General features: G+C 40.4%; 1 protein-coding gene across 7 annotated transcripts in view; it reads left to right on the top strand.

The window, feature by feature from the left end:
- The window catches only part of LOC112563084 (nitric oxide synthase, brain-like), a 98,985-nt gene extending 91,433 nt beyond the window's left edge, over nt 1–7,552 (top strand). For 5 of the 7 annotated variants that reach the window (XM_025236805.1, XM_025236808.1, XM_025236807.1 and 2 more), the window contains one exon: nt 4,476–7,517. In XM_025236805.1, the coding sequence (XP_025092590.1) occupies nt 4,476–4,547 (72 nt within the window). In that variant the 3' untranslated portion in view covers nt 4,548–7,517. Of the gene's footprint in view, nt 1–847; nt 891–4,475 lie in introns of all 7 variants that reach the window. The other 2 variants (XR_003098958.1, XM_025236809.1) reach the window with 2 other exon arrangements.
- The last annotated feature ends 5,044 nt before the right edge of the window (nt 7,553–12,596 follow it).

Genomic DNA, 12,596 nt, shown 5'->3' with positions numbered 1-12,596 from the left:
AATGACACTGTCAGAAGGACTGTAACAACGTCATAAATAAGCCTAGAATGACGTCATATTGCATCACATTGCACAATACCGTCATACACACGTCATCCTGAGTTTATTGCGTCATTTTGGGATGTAATGCAGTACTGCTGCCAGGCGGCTGCTGAAGTAAGCTGACGTCACAGTGTACTATATATAGCCCGGGCACCAAGAGTTAGGGTTAGTAAAATATTTCACACTTGGTGGGACACAGTGTAAGCTGCTGTTACATCCACTGTTACGTCCACTGTTACTAGCTTACCCATGCAGTTACAATACACAGCACTAGTGTCCTGAACGTGCGTGAATACCGGGGACAATGCGGTATTCGTGGCCAAGTGACATTTGCCAACCAGAAGTAAAGAATGGCATCTCAAGGGAAGAAGGCAAATCATTTGTACTTCGGATACAAGATGGGCGACCGACACGAGCCTTGGGCCCCGCATGGATACTGTGCTACATGTGACAGCTTTCACAGTGGGTGAATGTGACAGCTTTCACAGTGGGTGAATGTAACAGCTTTCACAGCGGGTGAATATAACAGCTTTCACAGTGGGTGAATGTAACAGCTTTCACAGTGGATGAATGGTAGCAGACCATCAATGTCGTGTACAGTCCCCAAGGTGTGGAGACAGCCATGCAATCACACAAATATTACTTCCACTTGGTTCCTTGCAGAATCAGGAAGTAGGAGGCGCGACTGGATGCTTGATGGTTTATTGTTGTAGCATATTGTAGTGTCCGTTTGCTTGTGTGTTTGTTTGTATGCTGTGAGTGGCAAGGCGTGAATATTCACTCTATTCTTTAACTGACATCACAGGCTGGGTCCCTCGCCTAATCTACTGAATTCTTCAGAAGCTGATGTAAGGAAAGCACTGGTCTTGATGTTTGCCACCCTCAGTATTGTGCATAGACATTGAATGTTGTCTTCATGTCTGAGATCACACTATCAGCACTGCGCATGCGTGCTTTGATGTTGTCTTGAGGACTGAGATAATAGTAAATACATAATGAGATGTCGGATTTGCTGCCAGTGTCAGAGCACGAGATGTATGCAGATGATCAAAGAGTGGAGGAGTGTTTAGTGTTTGGGATCTTATTAGTGTTGTATTTAGTGTGTGAGGTGCTTGTAGTGTTGTATTTAGTGTGTGAGGTGCTTGTATTGTTGTATTTAGTGTGTGAGGTGCTTGTAGTGTTGTATTTAGTGTGTGAGGTAGTGTGCTTGTAATGTTGTATTTAGTGTGTGAGGTGCTTGTAGTGTTGTATTTAGTGTGTGAGGTAGTGGGCTTGTAATGTTGTATTTAATGTGTGAGGTGCTTGTAGTGTTGTATTTATTATGTGAGGTGCTTGTAGTGTTGTATTTAGTGTGTGAGGTACTTGTTGTGTTGTATTTAGTGTGTGAGGTAGTGTTGTATTCAGTGTGTGAGGTAGTGTTGTATTCAGTGTGCTTGTAGTGTTGTATTTAGTGTGTGAGGTGCTTGTAGTGTTGTATTTAGTGTGTGAGGTACTTGTAGTGTTGTATTTAGTGTGTGAGGTGCTTGTAGTGTTGTATTTAGTGTGTGAGGTACTTGTAGTGTTGTATTTAGTGTGTGAGGTAGTGTTGTATTTAGTGTGTGAGGTAGTGTTGTATTCAGTGTGCATGTAGTGTTGTATTCAGTGTGTGAGGTACTTGTAGTGTTGTATTCAGTGTGTGAGGTGCTTGTAGTGTTGTATTTAGTATGTGAGGTACTTGTAGTGTTGTATTTAATGTGTGAGGTACTTGTTGTGTTGTATTTAGTGTGTGAGGTAGTGTTGTATTCAGTGTGTGAGGTAGTGTTGTATTCAGTGTGCTTGTAGTGTTGTATTTAGTGTGTGAGGTGCTTGTAGTGTTGTATTTAGTGTGTGAGGTACTTGTAGTGTTGTATTTAGTGTGTGAGGTGCTTGTAGTGTTGTATTTAGTGTGTGAGGTACTTGTAGTGTTGTATTTAGTGTGTGAGGTAGTGTTGTATTTAGTGTGTGAGGTACTTGTTGTGTTGTATTTAGTGTGTGAGGTAGTGTTGTATTCAGTGTGTGAGGTAGTGTTGTATTCAGTGTGCTTGTAGTGTTGTATTTAGTGTGTGAGGTGCTTGTAGTGTTGTATTTAGTGTGTGAGGTACTTGTAGTGTTGTATTTAGTGTGTGAGGTGCTTGTAGTGTTGTATTTAGTGTGTGAGGTACTTGTAGTGTTGTATTTAGTGTGTGAGGTAGTGTTGTATTTAGTGTGTGAGGTGCTTGTAGTGTTGTATTTAGTGTGTGAGGTGCTTGTAGTGTTGTATTTAGTGTGTGAGGTAGTGTTGTATTTAGTGTGTGAGGTGCTTGTAGTGTTGTATTTAGTGTGTGAGGTACTTGTAGTGTTGTATTTAGTGTGTGAGGTGCTTGTAGTGTTGTATTTAGTGTGTGAGGTACTTGTAGTGTTGTATTTAGTGTGTGAGGTAGTGTTGTATTTAGTGTGTGAGGTGCTTGTAGTGTTGTATTTAGTGTGTGAGGTGCTTGTAGTGTTGTATTTAGTGTGTGAGGTAGTGTTGTATTTAGTGTGTGAGGTGCTTGTAGTGTTGTATTTAGTGTGTGAGGTACTTGTAGTGTTGTATTTAGTATGTGAGGTACTTGTAGTGTTGTATTTAATGTGTGAGGTACTTGTTGTGTTGTATTTAGTGTGTGAGGTAGTGTTGTATTCAGTGTGTGAGGTAGTGTTGTATTCAGTGTGCTTGTAGTGTTGTATTTAGTGTGTGAGGTGCTTGTAGTGTTGTATTTAGTGTGTGAGGTACTTGTAGTGTTGTATTTAGTGTGTGAGGTGCTTGTAGTGTTGTATTTAGTGTGTGAGGTACTTGTAGTGTTGTATTTAGTGTGTGAGGTAGTGTTGTATTTAGTGTGTGAGGTAGTGTTGTATTCAGTGTGCTTGTAGTGTTGTATTCAGTGTGTGAGGTACTTGTAGTGTTGTATTCAGTGTGTGAGGTGCTTGTAGTGTTGTATTTAGTATGTGAGGTACTTGTAGTGTTGTATTTAATGTGTGAGGTGCTTGTAGTGTTGTATTTAGTGTGTGAGGTAGTGTTGTATTCAGTGTGTGAGGTGCTTGTAGTGTTGTAATCAATCAGTGTGTGAGGTAGTGTTGTATTCAGTGTGTGAGGTGCTTGTAGTGTTGTAATCAATCAGTGTGTGAGGCACGTGTAGTGCTGTATTCAATGTGTCAGGTACTTGTATTGAGTGTGTGAGGTACTTGTAGTGTTGTATTTAGTGTGTGAGGTGCTTGTAGTGTTGTATTTAGTGTGTGAGGTGCTTGTAGTGTTGTAATCAATCAGTGTGTGAGGTGCTTGTAGTGTTGTAATCAATCAGTGTGTGAGGTAGTGTTGTATTTAGTGTGTGAGGTAGTGTTGTATTTAGTGTGTGAGGTACTTGTAGTGTTGTATTCAGTGTGTGAGGTGCTTGTAGTGTTGTATTCAGTGTGTGAGGTACGTGTAGTGCTGTATTCAATGTGTCAGGTACTTGTATTGAGTGTGTGAGGTGCTTGTAGTGTTGTATTCAACGCTAAACATTTCTGTTATATTCCTGGTGTATCGTTGTTGTGAATGATTGTTAATCTGTTTGTTATTATGTCTGGTAATATGTGTAGATTTTGCCGAATCTCTGGTTTGTGTTTGAATGTGTGCTTTGTGCATTTTGCGCCTGTGTTCTTTGTTCTTGTGCACAGTGCACTGAGTGTCAGCATGGTTATTACACTACAGAAACCTGCTTTATCGTTATCACTATTATTATTATCATCATCATCAACAGCATTGCTTTGCATCCAAAAACTTCAGGTCACTTTTCTTAATTTCGTAGTAATTGATTATAAATTGTCTTATTAATCTTACACATAGTGTGATGCATTCCTAATTATTCATAATTATTTACCTGTGATGCAATCTTTCAATCATGATCTCAGGAACATCTAATTATAATTTCAAATGGTTGTTTTTGTTATGAGTCACAATGATAATAACATTTTGTTGCCTTTGTAGTGAAAAAATTAATTGTAGAGCATAATTTCACATTATAAGCAAGAAACAAGAACAATATCTACAGTAAATCATTGTGTAGTATATAGATATATTTATATATACAGCTCTTACATATTTCCTTCATAGAGATGAGTTGTAGCCCTTTCAACACATGCTTTAAAGTGTAACAGACTTGAGTAGATATGTGTTTCGTTATACATCTTGTTGTCAGTTTGAGAGTACCCACTGTCCAGACGATAAGAGTTAACAACTCATGGTATTTAGCTCCCCTTGACTTTTCCATGATGATCTTCCTGGCCTTCCCACTCACCCATCACCCCTACACAAGTTGGTTGGTTTTGTTCACGGATACTGTTAAACTGCATACATTTATTAGAAGCTCCAACAGAAGACTATCGTGGTCATCTGTATGTTTGTAATTTTTAAACTTTTTCAGGAGAAGAAAATGACTGTCGGAAAGCCACGCGCACCAGTGAAAAACGTTTTCAACCAACACAAGGATCCATAAGTACTCATCTTTTCTAACATTATTTCAGGGCACATCCTCCCGTGTTCTTCCTTCCTTTTGTATGTTTAAGGGATCTTCATGTACTCTTCCTTCCTAACATGTGGACTGCTGCAACACGTTTGTCTAATAATATTTGTGCATGAGTGAATTGCTACTGGTCTTGTCAGGGTTAGGATCACCATAAGGTGACATGCAGCTATCTATGGGTGAGGAGTAGATACTGGCACTTTTTCAGTTTAACGGCTATTCTGAACAACGCTGAACGTGTTTTGCAGAATTTAGTAAAATTGTCATGGTAACAGATTTGTAAAGAGTAAAGGTTGAAGCGATGGATCACACTACACATTTTTAAATACAAAAGTCTGAGAATCATCTGATCTACACAACACAAGGTTGAGAACTGTCCAAATTATATTTACAGAGGACACAAGGTTGAGAACTGTCCATGTTACACATTTTGAAACAAAAGAATTACAAGAATGTGCATTAGAGGTGTTTTCAAGTTTATATGGCATATAGAATGATTTGTCTATTATGCATCTTATTATATTGATATTATTATTGAAACTACAGAATTATTTATTATAACTACCATAACATGCTTATTAGTAGAAGGAAACGCTATTTGATTCAGATGTCACATGGACAAAAGTCTGTGTATGACAGATACTGTGTGCTGTCAACCACAGGTGCTCTAACAGAAGTAGCCTCCCAGCCTGCAAGAAATCATGGGTTCGTTATTGGACCAATCCGAGTCCAGATGTGGGTCCCTCGCGGGAAACTAAGTCTGAACCCAGCGGGATTTGAAAGTGGTATCGTCAAGGAACCCAGGCGGCTGTACCCGTTTACAACCGTCATTTCCCGTGAAAGCCCCGTTTGTAGGCCGCATTGAAACCTTCAAAGCCCCGCACGCACCCGTCCCTCAGTCTCACACCCCTTTACCACCGCTAGTACACAGGCTAGCTAGCGGAAGTACCATGTGCGAGGGCAAAGGTTAGCTACAGTTAAGACCGGCCGGTTACATCAATATTCCACAAAAAGTACTACAATGGTTATTTACAGTAGAACCTCGGATTACAAACATAATTCGTGCTCGTAATTCAAATCACTCGTATATCGAAGCAAATTTTCACGTGAGAAATGTTTAAAATGCAGACGATTCGTTTCAGAACCCCAAAATATTTATTCATGCCATACTATGCCTCACAATACTATGGATGCCACTTCTATCAAACCATTCCGTTTGTCTTAAAACTTTCTTTGTTTTCTGTACATGGCAGATTGCTGACGAGGTCGGTGCACAGGGCCGTTGCCCTCTCCCAGATTACATTCTCGGTGACAGAATCACCTGCTATAGTTGCTTCTCGTTTATCCGCACAAGAAGCAACTTTTTCTTCATCTTGCAGAACTCGTGGCCGTTGCTTTGATACTCTGGTGACTCCTTTTCCAGCATCTACCCACCTTATCTCTCCTTCAATGTGCTGCAGATCGTTGACGTTACACTTTCGCGAACTCTGACCCTCATACCTCGTTCGTGCTTTTCTATTATTTCATTCTTAATTTCCATCAGAATACGTCCTCCTAACCCTAATCCTCCTCTCAGCCTTTTTCTGGGCGAGGCCCATTGTTTCCGTGCAGACGCACGTGGTTGCAATTGGCTCTAACGATCATGTGATGGTGACTGTGAGAGCGAGGCATGCCAAGTGAAGTCCATCGTGAGAGAATTACCCACAATCCATCAGCGAGAGAGGGGTGGGGAGGAGAGAGCTCACGTGATGCTCGTATTGCTCAATTATGCTCGTTTACCGAGTTTACACATTTTTTTTAATGTTAGTCTTGCAAAGCACTCACAGACGAGGTCACTGGTAATCCGAGGTTCCACTGTAAGATCCTAAATTATTTATGTATGACTATCCACTGTTAAAAGAGTTGTTTTATAACATCTTTCACACGAGTTTTAATCAGAATCACTTGAGAGATCGGCGGTGTTTGTCTCGACATGCAGTACGAACTAATCCTTTCAGTCTGTGAAAGGGTCAAAGTGACCAGAGTTGGTCTAACCCGGTGAACCACTTACATGCGGGCAAAGGAAGTGTGCGACAAGATCATGTTTCAAATGGCCAGCGAATCCGAGCATGGCAACATGATTGCGGAATAAAAGTCCGACATACGGGTCCTCATCATCCCTCAGGTCATGACCCGTCTCAAGTTCCGTCACTCCGCGTGTTCGCCTCTCTGTCCTTTGCTGGACCCTGCATTTCTCCGCCTCTCTTGCAGGCTGGCTGGTCTGTCATTTTGTGATAACATGTTTGAAGAAGACAGCGGGCTAGGATAAGATCCACCTCAGATTGCCTCACATCAGACGCGCATTCATTTGGAACACAAACCACGTGACTCAGTCCCAGAGGAGAAGTGAGATGAGTCTTCAACAAGATCTTTGTGGTTTTGAAGACAAGAAATGACTCAAATAGTACCTACCACACATAAAGTTGCTCACATTATTATACTGAGCTGACAAATGATGTCTTGTAAAATTATTGTACCAATGTTTTGTTTCATTTTTCGCTCTGCTTTACTTGTGTCTTGCTACTGACCTTTGCCATGAACGACTTGTCTACAACTGTCCTAGTCTGCTTGTTCCTGGAGTAAATCTTTCTGTACATCAAATACATTTACCAGCATGTGTGTACATGTGACTGTACTCATCTACAGCTGCAAAACAGAACTTTTAATTTGCGTTGTTAATAATAATGTGAACTTAAAACGACCAAAGGTAGATGGCGCTCTCTGCGCAGACCAATAATGATAGATGAAAGATAACAGGTAGTCGACAGTGAGGTACTACAGACACACTGAACAACATAAAGATGAGGTACAAGATAACAGTAGACAGTGAGGTAGTATAGACACACTGAACAACATAAAGATGAGGTACAATAGACACACTAACAACATAAAGATGAGGTACAAGATAACAGTAGACAGTGAGGTACTATAGACACACTAACAACATCAAGATGAGGTACAAGATAACAGTAGACAGTGAGGTACTATAGACACTAAACATCAAGATGAGGTACAAGATAACAGTAGACAGTGAGGTACTATAGACACTAAACATCAAGATGAGGTACAAGATAACAGCCAGTAGACAGTAGGTTCTATAGACACAGTGAACAACATCAGATGAGGTACAAGAGTAGAGTGTAAAGCAATGATGAAGGTATGAAGAGATGTAGATACTATACACCAGGGGTCTCAAACACGCGGCCCGCGAAACATTTTTGTGCGGCCCGTGGCCACGTCCGCGGTGTATATGTATGTTGTGCTTGGTGATTAACTCCCGCGGTGAAAATTACCGCCGTTATTAGTGACAGACAACGTCAACTTATTTTAATAAACTAAACTGCCTGTGCATGTAATAAACTACACTAAATGTAATTAATAATTATAAAAACTTTATTTTAGCATTTAACTGCAGACAGTAGTGTTGGTAAAATTTAATGAAAAAACATTTTCTTTTCGTGGTGCGGCCCGCTGACTGGCTGTTACTTTCCACTGCGGCCCACATGCTAATATGAGTTTGAGACCCCTGTTATACACAGTGTAAGAGTCGTTACATGATGGTTAGCATGACAGACAGTATTGCCAGGGAGTTAGGGTTTACTAAGAATCATTCCGGGATAGTACTTTGTCAACAAACATGTTTTCACAGAGCGTGTGAATGTAGCCTTGTAGTCTGAGTGGTGAATGTGATGTGGAAGAGAGTTCCACTGCTTAGCAGCACAGAGGGAGGACGTCTGTCGCCATGAAGACACTTCTCAACATAATGAATGTGTAGCTCATCAGTGTTAAAAAGGCGCTTAATATATAGTTTGTTTATGTTTAATACTTGCTGGTGAAATTAATTATTTCGCTAGTTTTATGTCTAATTTGTACATTCACATGGCAGATTTTCGATGTTAGTCATTCACTTTGGTCTTAATTCGCAGCTATTTGTTTGAAAAGCTGTAATTTACCATACTTCTACTTGATGTTTAATTTGGACTAGAAAGGTTTAATTTTTAACAAATTTATATGGCGTGTTTTATATATATATGTCTATGCATGGCCTCGTAGCTATCATCATTAACCCTCTAACGGCCGCTGTTATAAAGCGCGAACCGTTTATCTCAACACTGAAATTTCTTGACTTTTACCCTTTAGTGATGGTCGCATTGTGGTTTCAATGAATTTTCAACTATCTGCAAAATTCGTAGCGCAAATTAAAATTTTATCGTCAACCACCGGGGGGGGGGGGGGGGGTCTGTACGACCCCGGGTTTAAATGTCACGTGCTTGCGGATGAAATAAACATGGCGTCATCCAAATTGTTCCCCTCACCTGCCCTGTGTGTGCCTGACCTCACGGTACTTCTTATCTGTGTGTAGAATTACCCATAAAGTCCCTTTAGAACCTCTGTTTGTGTCCATTATCCCTCTGTCTTCAGTCGAGATAATGTCTCGCGTAGTGGCGGACCCTGTTGTGGCCCTACACTCCTCGAGGAGTAACAAGGAATCAACTAAACTAGAGGTGGACCCTACAAAGATTGCTTCCTTATTGTACAATGATTACAGTAGCGATTTGTGACCTCATTATAGCATGAATGAACAAGGAGAGCGAGTTAGTTTATGGCGGAAACTGGAAAAAAAGTGACAAACACTACATTGGAGTGCTGTATGGTGTAGTGACTAGCTGGTGTCTGTAGAGCTCAGGATCACCGTCTAGAGCAGTTGTGCAGCAAGAAACACGGGAGAACTAGTTTTTAAAAGCGATGTTCAAAGCTATATTCGTGCAGTTGAGGAGAGAGCTTTGAGTTGATGATATGCTGCTGAACGATGTCAAAGGCAACCAGAGGAAAAGCTATCACCAGTCTCTAAAATATTTGATGTTTGGTAAATAAAATAACTCGAAAGAATGTTACCAACCCTCAGAAATGTGACTGCCGATGAACAATTAGTCGTCTTTAGGGCTAGTTGTCATTTCAAACAATACATTCCCAGCGAGCCAGGGAAATACGATATAAAATATGGGTCTGCTGTGACAGCACCATGTCTGATGTTTTTAGTTGCCCAGTACACACGGGAGAAGACCTGACCAACCAAGAGTACAGAACCAGGGGGAAAGAGTTGTGTGGGACATGATCTCTGGGAGGGAAAATAGTGGAAGGAACATCATGGGTGACAAGTTCTTCACTAGCTATGGGCTGGGAGAGAAACTTCTTGCTAAGAAGTCTACCTTGCCGGGGACCATTCGTAAAACCAGACAAAAGATGCCACGTGCTCTTACATAAACAAAAGGAAGACAAACGAATATTACTCTCTTTGTTTTTCATGATTATGGCATGCTGGCTTCTTTTTGGCCAAAGAAAGACGAGGAACTTGTTGGACTTGGAAAATCTGTGAAGAAGAATAATCCGGGGTGAATAAGGCACACTATACACCATCTCTATCACCTTCACTGCCTTCAACAGCTGCACGGAATGCAGCTCCGTTGCCAAGGAAGCAGCTGCGTTGCCCCAAAGCCAAGGACAAGAAAGTCAGAGACACTTGCGGTTGTTGTTGGAGATGTTCATGTGGAGTTCATACAAAGCTTGTATGTGTCTTGTGTGCTCAGCAGTCAATAGAATTTTTCAGCCTAAACAATCTGGACTTTTGTGACAACAGCAGAATGTAGGCCTTAACCAATCTGTTCTCAGAGTTTTTCAGATTTAGGAACAAACGTTGGACCAAATCTTTCGATACAGACTCCTATCTTTTAGTACCATTACTATGTTTTATCCTTGTACTTTGTGGTACATGTTAATTGCGCTAATTTTCGCTGTGTTTTAATAACAGAGGAATTGCATCTGCCACAGTGTGTGAGTTTTATCGTGAAAATAAATGGCAAAATGGTATAGGACACATTCATGCCTAGTGCTATAAAAATGTCACGGCCGTTAGAGGGTTAACAGGATTTTCTCATTACTGCCTACAGAGTAATGAGTGACTGGATTGTTTCTTGTAATATAAACAAAAATAATGATTGTGCAATCTTTCTTTATCTTGTAACATGTACTAAAATAATACATCATCTATTGGGTGGCTTCTCTTTTGGCATGTGGTTTTAATAATCACATTTTCTTTTATCATAGATGACAGAATATTTATATTGTCCTGCTAGCAGCTGTGCCTGTATGACTCAATGTTTCTTTATTCTGACCGTCACATCCTTAATCTCTATCTGCCCGCTAGGGCTGCTTATCATCCGTGTTGGTAGTATATGCTTGTGTAGGATTATAAGGCATAGCTTGAAACAATGACATGGGATCTTGAAGGAAACAGATTTATTTATTGCAACTGCAGTAATATATTTATTAGCAGAAACTACAGTAATTTATATATTTATTAGCACAGTCGCGCCTCGAGTTACGAATTTAATGCGTTGCATAACGTAGCTCGTATCGCGAAAAATTCGTATCTCGAAACTAATGTCGCCATTTAAAATAATGGAAATCCAATTAATCCGTTCCACGCCATAAAGTTATCAACATAAAAATCAATGAACATAGTATTTTAGGCAGATTTAAAGTAACTTTTCTACCAAGCAGCACTGAAAACTTGTGGATTCTTTGAGTGGTACACGAGCAACGGCTTGATTATGTCATCTCCACGTGCATTGGTGTAGAGCAGGAGGGTAAGCCTATCCTCCATTCTAAGCTTCTCCTCCATTGGCTTGTGGCCAGGCACCTGACAAGGTCCACATACAGTGCCTTTGTCTGTGCACCTAGCACCTTCAGACAGAATCGCCTTTAACTGCTCGTTGGTGCACCAGCAGCAGCTTCTCAACACAGGAGTAGTCACAGCTGCTTCCGCTCCCAGCAAACAGCGCACGTGGCGCGCGCCATGTGTCGACAGGAAGCACGTGACGTAACGCTCGTAACCCGAACAAATGCTGGAATAGTGAGGAGAATTTTCCGAGAATGTTTTTGCTCGTAATGGGAATTGCTCGTATGGAGAGACGCTCGTAACGCGAGGCGCGACTGTAGAAGGAAAGTAACTTGATCGACATGATCGACAGGGGAAATCTGTTTGTGTAGGGTAACCCTTAGAAACAGCACGCTAACAGATATAAACTGTATCTGTAATTTTGTTTATCGTAATATTGTCAACAAAAGTCAGTGTTTGATCACATGAAGGAAATGTTACTACTGGCGAGTTGTTTATATCCTTTATATAGAGAATATCACTGATGTTTTTTTAAAGGATCTGTTCGTGGCATCCATGGTATCAGCATGAATTACAGAGAATACATTATCATGTCAAAATTAGCAAGTTGATGTGTTGAAAGAAATGGTGCACCATTGTGTCCAAATAACACATTATAATGTCACAAATGTGTTTAATTGTCCAACGATTTAGAGAGATTTGTTCAGAGGAAAAAGGATGGAATAAATCTCTGAACATGAAACACTATATTTGTCCCTTTATCAAAAAGATAGGAATATAATGGTGTATGGAAAGTGGTAATGAGAGGGAAGATGTTGATTATAAATGTATAAACAAGTCTGTAGCAACTCTCTTAGTTACAGGAAGGAACGAGTAGCAATCATTGAATTTTACAGCCATTCTATTGGGGGAGTGATTGAAGAAAAGCTCGTGTACCTTCGTACAGAGAAAACCCAATATTGACTGTAAGAAAGAGTTATACAGAGTTAAAACACAATTTAACTGATACTCTGTGGGAGTTCACCATTTTGTTGCTTGACAGCGAAACAGCCAACAAACAGAATTTGGGGTCATTGTGAATGAACACTTGGATATTTTCTGCGATTTTTGTCTTCTTGAAGTTGTGTTGCGTTATTTAAATCAAAATAAAGGAAATGTAAAAGTTTGTGCTGATATTGTGTGGCATGTTATTAGAATTTACTTGTTTCTATCTGATTTGTCTCCCTGTCACACATGTGTGGTACTAGTGTGACAGTGTCATCTGCACGTTCCAGTGACTTTCAAATGAGGTAACAGTAAACACA

Source organism: Pomacea canaliculata, linkage group LG4, assembly GCF_003073045.1.
Source record: "Pomacea canaliculata isolate SZHN2017 linkage group LG4, ASM307304v1, whole genome shotgun sequence".
Taxonomy (NCBI): Eukaryota; Metazoa; Mollusca; class Gastropoda; order Architaenioglossa; family Ampullariidae; genus Pomacea; species Pomacea canaliculata.
Note: the sequence above shows the minus strand (reverse complement) of the source record. Positions and strands in the feature narration are given on the sequence as shown.